Here is a 20,288-nt window from a genome sequence, read left to right as displayed (position 1 = left end):
GCAGAAGAGCCGTCGATACGGTTTGGGGGTGGGGGGAATAATGAGAGCGAGCCGTGAGGCTTCGAGGGGAGAAAAATGAAGAGATGGGTTTTCGTGGAGAGTAGATATTAAAGGAAGCGTAAAGTCGCGTTAAAAGGGAAAATATGTGTGTATGAGAAGGGTCTTCCGCGGGCCTACGGGTAAGGGAAGGGGGCGCCTTGCCCTCACCCAAAATGGCGCCCGCTCCCTCCTCCCTCTCCCCGCCCCGTTCCCGTTCCGTTCCCTCCCCGGTGCCCGCCCCCAGGCCCCGCCCCCTCGGCGAGCTCCTCCGCGCGCGCGCCGCGGCCTGGGGGAGAGGCGGCGGACCCGCGGCCGGCGGCGGCAGCGCGATGGCGGCGGCCCCGGGGATGGAGGAGGCGGCGGCGGTGCCCGTGCCCGGCTCCCGCTCCCCGCCTCGTCACGGCAGCACCCGGGTGGCGGCGGCGGCGTCGTGGTGGGGCGCCGCGCTGCGCCTCGCCCTGGCCGTGCTGCTCCACGCGGCCCAGGCCGAGAAGGAAGGTGAGCGCCCCTCTGCCCTTCCTCCTCATCCTCCTCCTCCTCATCCTCAGCCGTTGGGGCCGTTGTTAGTTGGGCTCTGCCTCCTGCCCCCTGCTCCTGTGGAGGCTGCCCTTTAAACGCGGCGAGGGGAGGACAAAAAAGGGCCGGCGGCAGGCGGCCAGCGGGGAGCGAGCCAGGGCGAGCGGGCGGCCGGGGGAAAGGGGAAGGAGGGGAAGGGAGGGGGGTGAAGGGGAGATAAAGGCAGGCAGCCCCCCGGCTCGGCCAGCCCCGGGGATGGGGGGAGGCAGGGATCGCGCTGCCTGCGAGCTGCTGCGCTGAGAGAGGGCTTGGAGGGGGGTAGGAGGGTGAGGAGGCAGAGCTGGAAGGGCACGGGGTAGGGGGTGGCAAAGATTGTCCTAACAGTGCCTCTGGAGCGAGCCATGAGGATCCCAACAGTGCAGGTAGCAGCACAGGCACGGATACAGAACCCTTCCCTTCCCTAAAGGACGTCTCGGTGCAAGGAATTCCTCATTGACACCCTTTTCTGCAAATGCAATGATGTCAGTCTTAAAAGCGATCAGTTTTGGCTCGCATCGTCCACTCCGTTTCGTCGTTTTCAGAGAATTCAACGTGTAGAAAACAGCGTAAAAAAGCCTCGGTATTACAGCAACAAAAACATGCAAGTCTCTCGGTTCAGTCTGTAGCGTCTCGTGCTCCTAGAATAGCTCAAATGCAGGTGCCTCAGAAACGTGTGTTTCTAACTCTGGTTTTGATGGCATTCCTTCACGTGTAATAGCTTACGTGAGTATACAAGAGCCATCGGAGATGTCATATGCCAATGTCGTGGGATTGATTCATGCCCTGGAAGTTGGGACAGCTAGAGCCGTGGCATGGCTTTGTTGGTTTGTGGAGGAGGTACTGCTCTTTCTCTACAGACTTCCTTGCATGGCTTTGTTGATACGTGGAAGAGAGACTGCTGTTTCTCTATGGACTTCCTTGGTGTTCCTGGATAAACGAAGGCAGTTTTTGGTCCACAGAGTTTCAAAAGATATGCTTGAAGTCCTTCGTGAAAATGGAAGATTTTGTACTGATCCCATTTCCTTGTGTTAATACAGTTCGTTATTTAAAATGTATTCCTTGTGTGCAGACTCCAAGTAGTATGTTTAAGCTTACGAATAAGTCTTTGTTGGGTGTCCTGAGTTTCTGCTGTTTTTTAAATTCATCTTTCATGGATTCTTTAGAATGATTCTTTGATGGCCTGCGTTTGTGGATCATATGTTTAAAAATGTTGTCTCCAGTGTTTTCTTGAGTACAATGCACGTGTGTAGCCTTGGAAAGAAGATAACAACAAAATGAAACAAAAACAAGAAGCAGTGGATTTTTAAAGTAAGGCTCTTCAAATGATGGCTTGTGAGATCCAGTCCCGCTGATCTTAACTGCAGTCTAAGTGCCATTCTGCAAGGGGCAGTGATTGAGCTCAGAAGAGGAAGGACCAGTTTGGACAGTAGGTAGGAGCTCGAGATGAAGTGGTAGTTCGGAGGAAGGGAGGGGAGGGCATTTCTGCCTCTGTTGTTTGGCACCTCAGCTTCTACTACGTTGTGTCAAGTTAAACATAGTAAGACACTGTTTAAAAAAAAAAAAAAAACAGGAAGTAAGAAAATAGGAATATCCTTTCCATCCCGCAAACGTGGACGTATGTGTTTTACTACAGCTGCAGGAAGGAAACTGTGGACAGGAGGTGGAACCGAGGCTGTGTGTTCTTGCTCCCGTCCTATTTCTGCAGCGCTCAGGTGAAGGTGACTGTAGGAAGGCTCGGTGCAGTACAATTCCAGAGAAGATGCTGCAGGGAGGAAAAAAAAAAAAAAAAAAAGAGCAGGTGCTTAGGTGGATGACAGACCTGAGAGAATAATAAAGCAGAATATCACAAAAACAGAGTGAAAAATGAAGGAGGAGAACGCTTTCTTCTACTGTGCATGTGTTTGAGGAGAAGTGGGGGGAAGGACAGAGCCGATGCACAGAAGAGTAATGCTTGCTTCATGTGCCTCTGGAGTAGGAGCAGCAAGCCGTCCTTTGTGGAGCTGTGACAAGTAAGAAGAATAATGATGCCAGCGTATTTCAGATTGACGTGGCTGCTTCTGGTCCCCAGTCCTAGTTAGAGTTTGGGAGTAAAAATGGAAAATAAACAGCTTTGCCATTTGTCTAACAGCAGAAAGCAAAACTCAAATCCTTTGTGTATACAAGCTGTAAATCAAACTCGTGAGGAAAAAGTGGTGTTGCTGTATGCTCACTCTGTGTTAGGGAAATAGAGCTTGTTGAAAGTACATGAAAAAAACATGAGAGCAGAGAAAACTATGTAGACTGGCCAAAAAATATAAGCATCAATTTCAGACTAAATACGGATGTGCGACTTCTTTTTTTTTTTTGTCTAGCTGGGTCCTCAGTGACCCCGTATTACTGAGGAATGAGTAAGACTGAGAAGAAAGTTGTTACGTTTTTTTTGTTTTGGTTCTGTCACTTGGGAAATCTGTGAACCTGTAGCAGAAGAATGACATGACAGGAAGAAAGTGGTGCTTTCAGTCTCAGAGCTGCCTGCCATCTGGGAGGAGCGAAAATATAACTTAAGAGTTTCTTTTGCAAATACATATGATTTTCAGGCTTTTTGTAGACTCATCCCTTCCTGGTGTAATTACCATATACTGTGTTGCCACTTGGATTGAGGACAACTTTCAATTTTTATATATGAGCGTGTGGTTTTTGTTGTTGTTTTTTTTTGAGGGGGTGTCAAAATATCCTTGTGGGCTTCAGGTTGAAGGAGGCTGTAGTAATGCCATAAGCCCAGGGTCAGTATTATGTTTTGAAAACAAATGTCTGCCATGAGCATGCTTTAAAACCTGGGAATTGTTTTGTGCTTGTTCCTTTGTTCCTATTCAGTGTGAAACTTCCTAAAAAAAAATCTTCATATTATACAAAAGTTGCTTTTGAGAATTTTGCTGCTTTTTGTTTGGAGAGCTGACTGAAAGTCCTTTGAAACTATTCTGATAGTTCTGTTACCTACCCTACAGGTTGTTCACAAATGTGATACAAGATGGATATTTAGGCTAGGTTCAATCCCTAGCTGTAATTTTTGAATTCAAATCCTAGTGCTGAATCTGGGAAAAACTTCTACTTACACATCTAAGTTTTGATACCAGCTAAATCAGTGAAAATGATGAATGTTCTTTCTTCTAAGGCTTGACATATTTTGTACTAATACGTACTAAGGCAGCGACCGAGTGTAAATGATCGCTAATATAATGAGCTTGAAGGGTGTTCCTGTTGTTAGGACGGTGCACTGGGCTGCTGGGGTGGTTCTGCTTTTACCATTGTCTGAACGGGGACAGGTAGCTCTTTCTTTTTGCTTATATCTAAAACAGTAACCTGGGATACTTCATATGAGTATCAAAAGTAAACTAATGCAAGAAGGTGATGTGGGAGACGGCTTATGTGCTTAAAATAACATTAAAAAACCTCTTCTCGTACTCTGCTTGTTTCTCTTATCCTGCTGTTAGAACTAATGTAAAGCATCCTACCATCGATCTTAATGCTAATGTTTTGACCCTGACATAAACGAAATTGTGATCCAGAAAGAATGACTTCAGTCAACCTGAAAACACTGTAGTAGCTGAAGTAGCATGTGAAATAAAATCATGTTTGGTGTGAGGAAAGGTCCGTGAGAACAAAAATTGTCCATGCTATCTTGCTGTGTTTTTGCAGCTTAACTTTGGGAGAGCTGGTCGGGCTGGCGCTGTATCTTTGCTTCATGAGTGATAAGTAGTGACCATGTGCTGGGACTGGAAGGTCTCAAACTCATTCACAGGATCTTTGGGTGAAATTAAGTGTAAGCAAATACTGTAAGGCAGCGGACAGGAAGCTCAGGCCCCGTATTTTCCGTGACCTTGTGTGTAATCTTGAAGTAGCTGTTCCTCCCTCCTCTGCATCTCTTTTTCCCCTAGCAGCATCCAGCTACATGGTTTGTGTGAGGCAGGCTGCGGTTCCCTCACTCGCAGGAGGAAATGTACTGTGTACTTGGGCAGTGCCCGACGTGATAAGGTCCCTCCAAACTTTGCAGAAGTCTGTGGGCATTGATGAGGAAGTCTATGGGCCCTGATTGATTCAAGCCTTTTGGTTGTAATTGTGATTGATTGCCAGCGTTGCAATACGAGTTGAGTCATTTGGATACATTTGTGCGTTTTAAAATCGCAGCTGGTTGCAGTACAGCTCAATCATCTGCTACGTATCGCTTTATTTCACAACCTAGCCACTTCAGCTCTGCTTAAAGATAAGCACACCACGGCTCCCCGGCGTGACTGACCGAGTTCACAAGTGCGAAGAGGCCTTCAAGCTGCGCGCTGGTGAATCCGCTGGGAGTCGGACAGTAAATGGCGGATGCTGTGGTTCATGCATAACCAGCAGTAAAAGTCCTGTGACAGAAGAGCAACCTAGAACCAGTTTGGTTCGTTGCTGTGTTTGTGGGTTTGGCAAGGATAAAAGGCAGTGGAGATGGGTCTTCCTTCTGCTCATAGCTGCTCTCCGCTGTGGTGCCTCCACAGCGGGAGCCCACCTGGGTGTAACAGGGCCGTGGGGGGGGCCCTGCCTCTCTCCCCATTTAAAAGGCAGCTTTTGAAGCAGACCTGTGGACTTTGTGGTGGTGCTGGGAGCTGGGCTGTGGAGCGCCTTGGTGGGCCTGCTCTCACTGGACCCGCTTTTGGCCAGCGGCCTCTGGAGCTCACACCCAGCCCGCCGTGTGTGGTGGCTGCAGGGGGTGAGCATGCTGGGCGCTCAGCTCAGATCCAGCTGGTGCCCTTCATCTGCGGTACTTCACCACATCAGAGCCTGAGCTACAGTTATTTTAAATGTTCTTTGTTTTCCATTTTAAATAAAGTGTTGGTATTTCAACATTTTTGATGACTAAATGCCAAGATGGTGGATGCACGTTTCCTTCTTGCATTGGGTGTTAAGGCCAGATCTGGCGGCAGTAACTCCTGCCGCAATTTTCCCTTTTTTCCTTCTGTAAGGCTTGTAAATTAAAATCATGATCAAGGAAGCCAAAGGAATCGGTGACCATTAGAGTTAAAGGGGAGGTATTTATCTTTCTAGATATAAATACAAGTGTCAGATACCGGTTTGTACAGAGGCAGCTGGTAACATTTTAAATAGCAATGCAGAAATATAAGTTATTTCTGTTTTCTGAAATGTCTGCATGGAATAATTAGAAACCTACTGACTGTAGCAAAGATGTGATGCAGTATCTGCTTAAAAACTCAACGTTTTCTGATAAACTGGCTTGGGTAACTTGTACTCTGGTATATTACATGAACAAATTCAGGTGCCTTTTCTCCCTCCAGCAGTGGAAGTCATAAAGAGCTGAAGGATTGCAATGCGATGCTACTTTTCTCACTGAGACTGTCTTGGAGGCCTTTTTAATACCTCTTTTCTCCTATTGCCTGGCGTGCATAGCAGTAGAGAACTGAGAGCAGGTTGAGTTTTCTTACAGTCATTGAAATGGTTTTAAGGACACCTGAATGAAATGTAATGGGAGGAGATACACAGGAAATGAAACTATGTAACTAACAGTTACTTCTGTCTGTGTCCTGTATGAAGCTAAAAATGTTAGTTCAAAGAACTGTTTAGCTCTATTATAACATGCACGACTTTTTAAAGTTATTTTTACCAATGTATCCATTAGATTTTCTTCATAAAACTAATCTGTCTTCACAAGCATGCCTTGAGGCTTATTTGGGTGTATTTTCAGCTGAACATCCAGATCTTGGTTGGACTGTACATATTTGGTGTAACAGAGTGCAGGCAGACTTTTTAAAAGTTATTTAAACTTGCAAACAAAACCAAAAATAAAGCCCCACACCTTGGTTTGAGTGTTTTTAAAGCCATTTGAGTCAGGAAGTACAGCTAACGATGGTGGTAAATAGATTCAATCACCAATTCAGAGAGTGAGAATAGGGGTCAAAGTTATGGCCAAGCATGGTTCTGATATAAATAATTTGTCACTCTTATGTCTGTTGAACCTCCTTGTATGGCCCCTGTGCATCAGCCTTGCTTTTTAGGTCCACGGATATGAAGTAGAAGGGGTCATTGCAGAGGAGGGTGATAGTGAAGAGAAAAATGGCTGAGCAAAGTTGACAGAGAGGAAGTTTTTTAAAAAAAAGGGCATGTTAGCGTTTAAAAGCTGAAGTTTCTCTCCTTTCCTTACAGGCATACTGTGTTGGAAACGTCTCGAGATAGTTTATTTCTCAGTGTGAAATTGGATGGCTTCAGCCTAGTCTGATCTGAATGGCTTATGAAATTCCTTTCTTTTTGTAATAGGTAAGCTGTAGGCTGAAAAGTCTGACTCAGACTAAAGATGATAGAAGATACTGAAATTGAGTAAAGAAATTGGCTGGTTTTCATGGTAGCTGCTTCCACCAGGGGATTTTTGTCTCCCATTTGAAATGTTGATGTATATGTTAAGTGGATTTAAAAGCTGGTTATCTGAAGCTCGTAAAAAAAAAAAAAAAAAAAATCATCCAGCAATACAGAAAAAAGACTTAATTACTGAATCAGTGATCTGCACCAAAATATTCCCCAAATAATTACGGGCAGAATTTGTAGATAATGGTAAAAATCATCCAGGCAACTTGATAAACTGTACAGTGTTTGGCTTTGGCTTGTTCCCTGCAGTGGTTAATGCTTGCTCTGCCTTGGAGGATGGCTACAAGGAGTTCCTCCTGGCTCTGTTCAGGGACCTCTCCTACTTAATATCTTTGTCATTGTGCTGCAGATGGAGTGTGCTGAGTCTGGGGTGCAGTCAGTGTGCTCAGGGCTACATTTCAAAGGGACCTAAACAGATGGAGAAACAAGATGACAGGACCATTATGGAAACCAGCAAGGACGAGTGCAAAGTCCTTCATCTGAGGCAGAATAACCATTTGCAGGGGGTACAAGCTAGAAATGCTACATACAAGTCAGCAATGTACCCTGGCATCCCAGGGGAGCGTAGCCAGTAGCTGGAACAAAGAGATTGTTCCCCTTTACTCAGCATTTAGTAGACCACATCTAAAACACTGCATCCAGTTTTGCTCCCCCCAACCCGCTGGAAGGCCACAAAGGTGACACGTGGTCATGCAGAGAGAGAGACTGAGGGACTGGAAGCTGCATGGGGTGATGAGGCTTTGGAGGGACGCAGGGGCAGCCTGTTGATATCAAAATAGTGGTTCTCAACAAAAGGGAGCCAGACTTGAGATGTTTGGCAGGAGGCTGAGGGGCAGTGGTCATAAATGGAAACAGGGAAGGGTTGGTTTGTGCCAGGATGTGCTGGTGTGTGATGAGTCAAGTAAGAAAGTCATATGGACTCTGTAAAATATCATTGAATCAGAGCTAATGCTATAAAGAGATAATAGTACAGGTAATCTCATATCCCTTCAGATGCTGGGAAGCCCGAGTTGTGCATCATCGAACAGGCTCCAGTTCACACGCAACATACTGTGCAGCCCCTGTCCATAGGAAGGGTTATCCCGTTTTGGTTGTTTGAGCTATTATAGGACTTCCTTACATGAAAACAGCTCTATTCATAATTTGTGCTGTGACTCTATTCATAATCTCTACTGTCAAACAAAGGATGTTCGTGCACGAACTTCTTGTTGCACTTGTAGATCAAGGTGAGGCCACCCAGGTGGCAGAATTGCCTGTACCAGGTGGGGGCTGCTGCAGGTGCCTCTGCTACATGGAGCTGGCTGAGGTTACCCTGCAGCCAGCAGGTATGCACAGCACGAGCCTGAAGGCCAGCCTGAGACTGCAACACAGGCATGGACTTGTTCAGGCCATTTCTAACGTGGATAGCTGATGCCTCAGTATGCAAGGATCAGGGTCATTACAATGCTCGGTTCTGGCTTGGCATAACGAGAACATCTTTCACTATAAGGATGGTCAGACACTGAAGCAGATTCCTTGGGGAGGTTGGGGAATCTCCGTCCTTGAAGATTTTTAAGACCAACCTATACAAAAGCCTAAGCAATGTGGCCCAAATTCAGTGTTTACCATGCTTTCAACAGGAGGCTGACCTAGATGATCTTAAGGTCCACCCCAAACTCTATGGTTGGACCTCCCTCCAACCTTAAAAACTCAGTTGGAAGTCATCATAACTTTATCACAACTGATGGAAATATTTGTAATTCAGCAGAATCCTGCATGCTGGTGAAATTGGTGCTATGGTGGTAGTAATTTATATAAAATTTAGATAGAAGCTGAGCTATAATTGGATCCAGAAACTTCCACATGCATCACTGAAGGAAATTGATTGTAGAATTTTTATTTTTTTTTTTAAATTTTGTTTCAACAGTAAAACAGTAAAACCCCCATTCTTCATGTGAAGAACAATATAGCCATTAGTTTTCCATCTTTGCCAGCTGCTAGTAATATGACAATGAATTGGATTGTGCTTGGGATGTTAATATACGAGAGACATCAAGGCAATACTTAACAAACGATCCGTGCAGCTTGTGTGTCTGAGGAGACCCTGGGCAGTCTGGTTTTGGAGCGTTGCCAGTCTGCCAGTTCTGTTCCTACAGCAGGGGACACGGAGGGCTGGGTCCTGAAGGGAATCCATGGCCTTCTCCTGTGTCTGCTCTGGTGTTCACATCCCTGTGGCTCTGCGGGCTGGGGAGCTCTCAGGGAGACGTGTAGGGGTGCCAGGAGCAACCATTATCAGGAATGCCTTTGCCACCAGCTCTCCAGCTGCTTTATTTTGTCAGAGGTGGGGGGAAGCACTAAGATTCTCCTTGTCCTACAAGTTATTGTTCCTAAATGTCATACAGGAGGGAGGATGGCGTGTGCAGCTTCCATATTATCATACAGCTGCTTTTATATCTTCACAGGGCTTGTCGGTTGCCTTTCACATGGCTTAACCAGGGCATGACCTGCCCAAATTGCTTGGGCTAAACTGTATCTTCCAAAATAATGAAGTGATGAATAAATTTCTTGGTTTTGGGGGAAGCCTGCTTATGTCTGGTGCTGAAGGAGAGGTCATTCTCATTGACAGATTGAATCTTCACGGGGGGGGTACCAACTCTGCCAGTTGGTACCACCAAATATCATTATCGGATGGAGCAAAGACTGAAACAAATTTCCAGTTATCAAGGAAAATTTTATCAGAGCTCCAGGACTTGATGAGTACTGTGAGTCCTAAACTGAATTTCTCAAGGGAAAGAGACTTTAGAATAAGGTACTAAAAATGAAATAGACATGATTTAGTGTGATTTATTTATTTGGAACGATAAAGCATAATTTAATTGTGCCTTAAAAGTACCTATGCCAAGGGAAAACTTGTCATACTGAAGGGCCATTTAATCAAGCATATTTAGGTTGAGACTTGGTGCTAGACACATCAAAGGAGAAACAAGAGAGGTATTTTGGAGCAAAGATAATTCACCGTTACCTTGGGTAAGGGGCACTTCAGTGATGTGGGGAGTTCGGAGCTATTCGCGGTCTTCGAAGTAGAGTTGGATGTCTCTTCAAAAGATGTCATGCAGCTAAGCCTAGGGGGTTGGAAATACTGGGTGAAATTGTGGTCTGCGCAACGCAGGGTGTCGACCCAGATCGGCATAGAGGTTTCTGAAAGGGTCTGACCGGAGGAGGCTGTTTATTTACTTACCAGGGGTAACTGCTTCCAAGATGTTCCTTAGTAACAGTTTGGGACTTTTTTTTTTCCCCAAAAAGACTGCAATTCTTCTATTTTGTTTCATTCTTCTCGGTCTGCGTGTTATTATCTCCTTTCAGAACTTGTTGCAGCTCTTCTCCACCCAGTTTTTTGCTGGTTTTATCGGGCGCTGCAGCCAGCTGTTTCCTGTGGCTCCGCTTCCACGCTGCAAGGGAACAGAATGCCGTGCTGAGCAATCAATAGCTGCTGTCGGTGCCACATCATTAGCACGGGAGGTTTAACATTAAGGCTGCTTCTACCTCTTCTTGACCTTCGATCACTGTATTTATAAGCTTTGCATGGTAGCTGATTAAGCGTTATCTTGCTGCTCTTTTCCTTGTCCTCCAGGCTTAATTGCTGTTTCCAGTGGACACTTGGGTAAGAGTTGCCACATGAGCATGGAGAGGGTGGAGGTGTGGCACTCCTCCCTCCTAATAGCTCTCTCCAGTTGCAGCCTGGTCCTAAACACGTTGCAGGTCTTGTGCAGCAAAAGGTAAATTAATGTCTTCCAATTCAGTGGTGGTTCTGTGAATTCAATCACTCACACCCTGATAAATAACTGCAAATAAATAAAAAAGAGAAGGGCATCAGGAGATGGGAGCAGAACTGTGTTGCCCATTAGGCCACTGTTCCTGGGCGATTATATTGGTTGAGGTTAGTGATGCAAAGCATCCTCTGTAGCACCTCAGGATTCAGAGGTAGGAACCAAAAGCTGATCAGTAGTCACAGAGCATAGCTGTAGCTTTTCTCTGATTGCATTCCCACTGGTGGCAAACATTTAGATGTCGGGAGGTGTCTGCATGGTGCTGTCTTCCTGTTCTGTGGCTTTGGTTTTTTGGAAACTATGAAAATCCCATCCTCCTTCCTCTTTTCTACAGAGAACAATTCTTGATCTCTGTTTAATAAACCTAGGCTTATTAAGGTCATTAATCAGCCTGGATGTATCTCTTAAGCAGCTCTTTGCGCTGCGATGGCACAATCCATTTTTTGAGTAAGTGGGCTTCCTAGGTCTGCTCGGTGGCTTAATTTCATAGGAGTGCAAGTTTGGCAGGCTGATGTTAATGGAAGGAATAAACAATTATTGTCAGTTAATGCATTGTTCTCCTGAGGCTGCAGAAGCTATAAACTGTCTGTCACTTGTTGTAAACTAGATATTAAATGTTTTTATGTGCTGTGAAGGTTAGAATTCCAGTAGGGCCAAATCCTCTGTGCCCACATCAATTTGCAGTGCTAGGTGAGTGGCAAAACTTACTGCCACAGTTAGAGATTTCTGTCTAAAATCGGAGAACTAAATTAAGAGAATGTGATGAAGATTACAGACAGTTTAGAGGACTGTTATTTTTTTCCCTTTTACATTGCAGGCCAGATTATCTTGTTTTTGAAGCTAGTTACAATTAATTTTGTGCCTGCGCAAGCTCAGTTACAACAAATTTGTAGAGTTATAATCTAATTTAGCATATTGAAGCTGTAAAACATTTAAAATCGCCATCATCTGAAAGAATAAAAAGCCATGATCAATTTGTATGGCCCACAGCTAGGAAAAAAAAGTTATTTTCAGATGTTGGGTTTCTATGTAACATTCTTTTCTCCCTTTTAATGATTTGGGAGAAGTTTCCATGAGTATCTGAAGTATTGTTCTCTTTAGTTTAAAATAATGTGATGTAATTTTTATTTTTTTCAGATGAGAGATTTACTTACTTATTTAAAATCAGTGTTCTAATGCCCTTCTATGAAATTCTTCATTGGAAAAAACAGAATGGGATATTATTTCATACTAAGGAGTATTTTGGAGCCAGCAGTTAAGTGTCTTTGGGGAAAAAACTGAAATTTTTAAAAGTAAAGCACCAACTTGAAGATGTTTTTAGGCAGTTTAAAGCATCTAGCATTTTTTAAGGTAGCACTTGAGGTTTTAAAATATGGGGTTTTATGATATTTATCGCTGTCAACTGAAATTGACTGTTTTGGTCAATGGCAGGTGATGTTTTAAACTCATTACAGAAAAAGAATAAAAGAAAAATTTCTCTAGGTGATGAAAATTAACATTTTCTGTAAGGTGGAAGTATGGGCTGAGCACGTAATAAGTGTTTGAGAAGGGTATTTAAGTACGCTATGATTCTATTTTTCTGTCTTTCTAGAGTAATTTTCTTAAAAATAAAATCAGACAGATATACTATATGTTCTTCAGTCAGCTTTTTTTTTTTCCTACGTATGTTTCTATAGCTTTCTTGGAAGCGTATTTCTATTACACAACACCTCTAGACAGTACAAGCTCCTGTTCTGTCCTTAAAAGAAACCGTGAAGCAGTTGCACCATCTTCTAAAACATGAAACAAGTGTGGTGAGTCAAGTACGTGAGCTGTCTTCAGGGCAGAGAACCGCTTTCTTCCTTTATCAAAGCTGTACCTTCATTGTCTTTCTGCGGCCTATATTATGAATCAGAACTATGTTGCCACTTTCTGTTTTGTGGCTGGCTTTTAAAACCGAACTGATAACTGAGTTAGTAAAAATCTGCATCAGTCTTAGCAAGTGGGAAAGAGAGGAGTGGTCGAATTCAGTGTGACAGCTTTACTAGGAAAGATCTTGGCTGTATGAAGAAAACTAGCCTGCAGCTTGTCTTATAAATGAAATCAGAAAAGACACACGAACAAGTTAGCAAAGCATTACATGCAGATTTAGTTGGGTGTGCAGACTCAAATTTGTGCTGCTGTGTGCAATAAAATTCGAACTGTTTGCTCCCTCACTCTTGTGGAATCGAGATCCATGCACTCAGGTGTTGCGGTGCAAGTGATCTCCTGTCTCTGTTGGTTTAGCTTGTATGGACTTGGGCGTAGGTTTGTGCATAAGCACTTATTGGAGTGTTTGTTATCTGAAGTCATAAAAACGAATGTTTATAATTGATAGTACAAAAGGGTGTTCTTAATGAATAGTCTACTTTTTTTTTTTTTTTTTTACTTAGGTTAATACAAAACCAAAAAGCAACACATGATGATTGAAGTGCATTATCTAGGAATCCTACTTCAGCTGCCTAATATGTCAACAGAAACAAACAAACAAAATTAGCAAGCTGGCTTTATTAAAGGATGATAACAGAGTGAATATATTTCTATATAAAAGGAGTTAAAATAAATTATTTTTGTATATGATCTCTACTGCTTCGTATGTATTTACAGCCTTGGCTGTGATGGCTCTTCCTGAGGTCTGTTGGAAAACAGATCCATTTCCCTTCCTTATGGACCACTGGAAAAGAAGCAAATGAATTGGCTGTGGAACTGCAAGAGGATTGTCCTGGAAAGGAAGCACACTGGCTGGGGAGTCTCTCTGAGCAGGTTGCCTGCAGTTCACTGGCACATAAGAGAACGATTTTTCGCCTTTCCAGTGAACTGTCACCAGTTAGGATGCAGGCAGATGCTCAGACTGATAAGAACACTGACTCTCTGATAAGAACACTGACTGTCCCATCTTGGAGAGATGGCTTTGTTTTTTTTAAACAGCTTTTATAGTGTTGAATGCTGAACTGAAGTGTGTTTCTTGAGGCTCACCAGACCTTTATGTTCTTGAAGCCAATAAAAATGGTCACCTGCATTACAGCTCAACGCTGTTTATCGGTCTGGTATTTAATTTTTACCATGTGATTTTTTTCTTTCATAATAATGTTATTTATCATTATATACCCAACTGCCTGTACTTTATGTGCTGCTCAGTTTTCCACTGCTCAGGATGGATGATTGGAATTGTGTGGTTGTGCATAAGCAGTTAATTCATAGTCAAAGGCTCAAAACCAACTTGTCCAGTTCCAGTTGTGCTGTTTAACTGGTGGTGATACAAATGCTGTAATTACAATTACGTAGACAGAGGTGCATGGCATTTAGCACACTGTAATTGGCTCCTCTGGTTACACTTCGCTTGAAGTGAGCTTAGTCATTGAGACTAGGGGTTAGAAGTTGGACTTTTTTTTAATTAAAAAAAAAATCTTATTGTAAACTAGGAGAGATTTAAATAATCAACCTGGCCTTATTTTAGTAAGTTAGGACACTATTTGCAGAATTTGGAGAAAATCCACGGAGTAGATGATACCAGGATCTATAAACACAGCTTATAAAAGGGTTAGAAAATTGGTTTAGATAAGAGTTAAGGGAGAAAATACTTCTTACAAGCATCTAAGAGCATAGGTAATGATGCTTAATGTAAAAACAAATGAAGGCTGGTCTGGAGTAGCCGTTGCAGAACTAAGTTAATGTTTCAGAATAGTGTTTTTATATACCAGAACATACATTCCTATTGAACCAAAGTAGTTGTCAGTGGCTAAATGAAAGAAAACCGTGCAATGCCACCTTAAAAATCAGATCTCAGTCAGAAGTAGGCCTCATAACCTATGAACCATGGAGAATGTTTTTTATCGTCACGCACCGAGAGTCTTGCTGTATGCAGTGGTCTCGCATTACATGCAAATTTATTCTGCTGTATGTAATGCAGGCATATCTAAAGATTGATGTTGGCTAACGGGATTTTGATACCAAGTTCCATCTTACCCTGGAGAAGTGCAGGATTTTAGGGTTTTGTTACTTGGTAGGTCTCTATAAAGTTTTTTCACTTTAAGCTGAAATACAAAATGCTGGAACCAGAGACAACTAAAATATGAGTGTATTTGAGCCAAACATGTCTCTTGGCTATACAAACTTAGGAACATTAAGTGAACTCAGGATCCGTTTTGGCCAAGATGATGTTTCCAGTTCTGTTACTTCAGGTGTTGATGCATCGTCAGGTGCTATGGTATTGTTGAAAAGGGGTAAACACTTTAAAATCTACTGGTAATAACGACTACACAGCGCCTTTCTGTTAAAGAAAACTGTGGTTTGGGGTGGAGGAGGAGTACAGCTGTGGTAGTGGGTTTTTGTTCTGCTTTTCTTTTTTTTTTTCTTTTAAAGGGTTTGAAAAGGCTTAATAAAGGCTCTGTAAAAAAAAAAAAAAAAAGGGACGTTTGGAGCAAGTGGAAAGACTGATGTTCATAGTCTCTATTTTATGATATCTTTTTATGGGTTTTTCATAGGAAAGCGAACTTAAGCAATGAATTGACATTTTAAGGGCTGTAAACTGGAAACAGAAAATGAAACAGTATTTTTAGCATTTGCTGTTGCTTATTTTATCTATTCAGTCAATACTAACCTACTGTCTGAAAGGAAGAAAACAGGATCCACAAGCTGGAAGCTGCAAAGCTTGACCCTGCAATCATGTCATGTCCTAGTAGTGAGAGTGACAGATACTGTAAGGGATTCTCCTGAATCCCTTAAATTTGCTTTCTGGGGTGCTTTAAAGGATACAGGCTGTCTGTTTCGAGAGATCTGTGTCTACCTTTTAGAGAATACTCTGGCATAGGCAAGGAGGAAAGGAGACTGATTCTTCTGGCCTTGAAATACGTGGATTTGAATATTCATCCCTTTTTTTCTTTGGGCCCTGAACCTGCTAATAACACTTAAGTTTGACTAATAACTATTAATCAGGCTTCAGGGCTTCAGCTGCCTGGAGGGTCAGGAAGAAATGATTTCCCTAATGCGTAATTTGGCTTCTTGGCTGCTGATTTGCGCCGTGGCGGATCGTGCCGTGACAGCTGAAAAGCTTCCTACCCCAAATGTTATGTTGTGCCCCTCTCAAAGCAGTTGCCAGGCATGTGGCTGGGGTGGCTGAAGAGGCGCAGTCAGCAGTTCTTACCGTGCTGCAGTTCACTCTGCCACAGTAGTAGGATATGTTTGCCTTTTGTATTAGAGACTGGCTGCGATATTAGGCTGATTACGGGGCGCAATGGTATCAGCACAGACTTTGAGAAGGAGTTTTTCCAGGAGAAGTTGTCGAGGACTCTGTAGGAGCAGCCCTCTTCCTCTGTAGTGTGGGGAATGGTTCACCTAATGCAGCGTGCCCAGATGATCTCACACTTAATTGCTGGCAGAGTCCTTTGGCATTGGTAATAGCCTATTCTCCACTGGTGACATACATATTTTGTATAAAGGGACAGAAAAGGCTATTTTTGGGCTTCCACTGCCTTGCGAACTTGTTTAGCTCAGGTATTGCAAGTCCAAGTGGTGAGCAGCTGCTTCTAATTCTGGAAGGGGCATGTACCCAGAAGGAAGCGTGCTGCTACTCGGGCAAATGTCTGAAGAAGCCTTTGTCCCCACTGTGGGCCATGTCGGGCAGTTTGAGAGCTGCTCATACTGGGGTTTGGGCGATCCTTTGACTCACCTGTGGAGGTTTTTTAAAATGTAATTGTTTTTGCCTCATTTGAATGAGGTGACTTGTTGCTTCAGCCTGAATTCGGAGTCGGTTGCAAAACCGAGCTTTCATCTCGCGAAGGTGAAGGTATTTACGTGTCGTTTCCTTGCTCTGATGAAATCACTGATAAAGTACCAACAGAAGCTTGAAAGTTAGCTTAAAACAAAGTAAAAGGTATAACCGCAGAAACTGCTTCGTGATCTGCCTTCAGAAGCAACTGCTGTGAAATGGCCAGCAGCCAAGCTTTGCAGTGCCTCTGACTTCACCTGGCACCGTCACCTGCCCTAGGAAAACAGTTCTCAAATGATACAATGATGAATGGCACTTCTATTTAACAGTGTCATCCGCTCAAAATGGTCTGCAACATCTGCTGCTTTGTTCGTAAGGTACACCGAAGGTGAAATAACAGTGGAGTGGCTGAGAAAAGTGTTTGCAGAAGGGTTGCCTGCATTTGAGCTGCTCAAGTGTAGTACCTACAGTGTTATCGTATTTAAAATAGAGGGAAAAAATCCTCGTGGAAAATATTAAGAGAAAATATTAAGAATTTGTAATTTGATGTAAAAATGTACGTATGAAGAAGTAACTTATTTGAATTTTACTGATTGATGATAGATTGTGAATAGAAAAAGCTGTTTTCTAATTATTATTTTTCCCACCTGATGTCGCAGTCACATTCTGCGTATTATTCATCTCTGGAGCTGAAAGCTAGAAAACTAAAGGAATACCAACAAGCCCAACCTCAGAGGTACAATTCCTGTTCACTATTAGGAAAGGGGTGCTCATATTTTATGAAACTGTCACTGTTAAACTTATTTTCAATGTTGTACATTAGAAAACATCAGCTCGTTCTGGTTGTCTCCCTAAGTTAAAAGTGGAGAATTTTCCCTCTGTACCAGCTAATCCGTAGCTTGGATTTTTTGCTCGGAGGATGGGCATGGCTTTTCTGTGAAATCCCGATCAACTGTCGTACTTGGGTTTTAAACATAATGTGTCAGAGCTTCACTCTTTCTGTGATCCAACTCTTGTATAGGTTTTTGGGTGGTTTTAAAGACAAAAATAAGCAGTGACATAAATGTTGATTCAACCGGCAATGCACATACAAGAATCCTCTTGTTCTTTGTTTTTCAGATTAAACTTTAAACTGACAGATCTGCTCCAGTAATTTAAGTTTTAAAAGCCCAGATCTTGATGAACTCTAGGACTTGATATTATAACAGCTGTTAATGCTGTTTTGTTCTGGTGTGTGTGTGGTTTCCCCCCCCCCCCCCCCGCGTTCTGTATAGTTCTTCAATATAAAGGATTGACAAATACCCCAATTCTTACCTTAAGGATGCCTTTTGTTTGTTTTGAAAGTTATTAAGGTAATGATAAATACACAAAATTGTAAGTTACTGCTGACATGATGACTAGTCCTGCTCATGCCACTGTTATACGCCTGGTGTGCAGTGCATTCCTTCATAGCCAGAGCCCGCCTCTCCCTCTACCATGATTTTCACCCTTCGGCATGAGCTGGGGCTGCGTCCTCAGCGTGGCCTCACTCAGCTTCACAATTCCAAAGCTTGAAAAATAACGTGTAATAAATGCATCATGTTGTTTTGGGGCGTTGTTTTTTTGCTTTTGTTTTGCATAAAAGAGGCTTGGAGATGGCAGCAGCAACCTTTGGTTGATGCTAACTTTTACTTTTGAACATATGAAATCAAGGTGCAGGAGCCGTGTACTTTCTAGGAGGATGTATCAGAAAATGGGGGGAGCTAGGGACCTGAAATGGGATGTGCAAACGTGGATATGTTAAGTAGCATTTGAAAACAATGCATATTTTGTTTTTTCTTGTGAAACATCAGAGAAGAGTGTCAATGTTGGTGACCTTATAATTGTAATTGTTAGAACACTGACTTTAAAGGGGGAGATGAAGATTCAAATCCCCCTTTTTTTTTTGGACTGTGATTGCAGTAACATCTTCTGGAAGCACACAGTGTGCTTCTGTGAACTGGAAACCTTCAGCTTCTTCCTGTTGAAGCTGTGCCTCTTTGCAGAGAGCTGTGTGTTCTCGCTCTCTAAACTTCATCAAACTTAATTTTAAAGACAGTTATGAAAAAGGATGGTAGAAGAGAGTATGAGTTATTTATATGGAGGAGTTATTTATTTATTTATTTATTTTACTTTTCTGGCTTGAGGTTGTTACTGTATTTTATCTCAAAGACTTGTGATTTGTATGTGAGGGGCATAGAATTTTGAGGGGTAAAACTGGGATCTCTTTGAACTGCTTTCTTCTCTAACCATGTTCATTCTTGTACAGCTTATTATATTTTACAGGAAGGGCAATGCCCTTATTTCTTTGTCTTTCAAAGAAAACAGCATTCCCTACAGAGAGGAATTGAGCATTCCCTTTTCAGAGGAATTGAGAACAATTACTTAACCAAACATTTAGAGGAAGTGAGTGGAGGAGGAATGCTCAATTTGTGTATCCTATATGTGACCGAGGCATGAGCTTTCCATTGACTTGAGTCATGTGGAAGTTCTTGGTACAAATATTTCTAAACTTTCAAATTTTATTATGTTACTGTCAAGATGGGGAGAGTTGTTGCTTTCTTGAGGATTAGGAAACAATGTGAACAAGGTTTTCCAGATGTACAGTTAAGACTTTTAGATGTAAGGATTACGAAACTGAAATGCCATTTCTATGTGTCAGAATTCAGCATGGCCTTAAGTGCATTAAACTTCTTTAGGTACCCCATCGTTCATACCAGCCAAAATACTGAATTGGCATCATATAGCTGATCTTTTAAGGGAACCTAGAAGAAATTGTTCACTTTGAAGTTAAGCATTGTTGTGCTAAAAGACTGATCTACAAAGTGTGTTGCTTATTAATGTGACCATCGTGGAGCTCTCAGATAATTAATATCATAAGCTTGTGTTTGCTGATTTGTTAAACTCTGCATTCATATTTTGGGTCGTCAATTAGAGAGAATGGCCTCAAGTTGCGCCAGGGGAGGTTCAGGCTGGCAATGAGACATTTCTGCTCAGAAGGAGCAGTCAGGCACTGGGACGGGTTGCCCAGGGAGGTGGTGGAGTCACAGTCCCTGGGGGTGTTCAGGGAAAGGTTGGACGTGGTGATTGGGGACATGGGTTAGTGGGTGACATTGGTGATAGGGGGGTGGTTGGACCAGATGATCTTGGAGGGCTTTTCCAACCTTAATGGTTCTGATCTTATTTAAAAAACAAGGTACTGCAGATTTTAGATGTGTGATTCTTGTTAATAACAAGATGGTTTTTTTTCTGTTAAGTAACTTTATTTTTTTTTTGTCTTTCTTTATAGCTTTCATCCAGTCGGATGGCATAATAGAAATGCTACGTTTTGATGAAGGAGACCTATTGCAGGTATGTATTCAGAGTAAATGATCTAAATTAACAGTGTTGCACCATCTCCTTCTTGATGGCTGTTTTTTTGAAACTCATGGGTAAGCATTTTTTTTGAAGACAGATAAACATGGAACTTCAGCTAGTCCAAAAACTTCTTGGCCTTCCAGGTTTATTTTCAACAGTATGCACTGGTGTGTCCAGAGGCTCTCATACCCTGGTCTTATGTCAGGAAACTGATGGAGCTTACCACAAGTTTTGTCTGGTCAGCTTGTTCAGGTTTCCCTTTTATTTTTAATTCCACCCACCGCCCCTGGAAAGCTGGATATTTCCTTGTGTTTAAGGTTCATCTTGATATAAAGTCATGATTCAGTTGGATAGTGCAGGTAGAGGAATTGGGAGACATTACAGGATTCCTTAATGTAAAT

At 42.7% G+C, this 20,288-nt stretch overlaps 1 protein-coding gene across 1 annotated transcript in view; it reads left to right on the top strand.

The window, feature by feature from the left end:
• The first annotated feature begins 335 nt into the window (after positions 1 to 335).
• TMEM131 (transmembrane protein 131) overlaps positions 336 to 20,288 on the top strand; it is a 96,970-nt gene continuing 77,017 nt past the window's right edge. Inside the window, exons 1-2 of the mRNA XM_084496462.1 lie at positions 336 to 537; positions 19,820 to 19,881. Coding sequence (XP_084352588.1) covers positions 369 to 537; positions 19,820 to 19,881 — 231 coding nt within the window. The 5' untranslated portion in view covers positions 336 to 368. The remainder of the gene's footprint in view (positions 538 to 19,819; positions 19,882 to 20,288) is intronic.

The sequence above is a fragment of the Aythya ferina genome (genome assembly GCF_964211825.1).
Source record: "Aythya ferina genome assembly, chromosome: 1".
Classification (NCBI taxonomy): Eukaryota; Metazoa; Chordata; class Aves; order Anseriformes; family Anatidae; genus Aythya; species Aythya ferina.
This window is presented reverse-complemented; position numbering and strand designations above follow the sequence as displayed.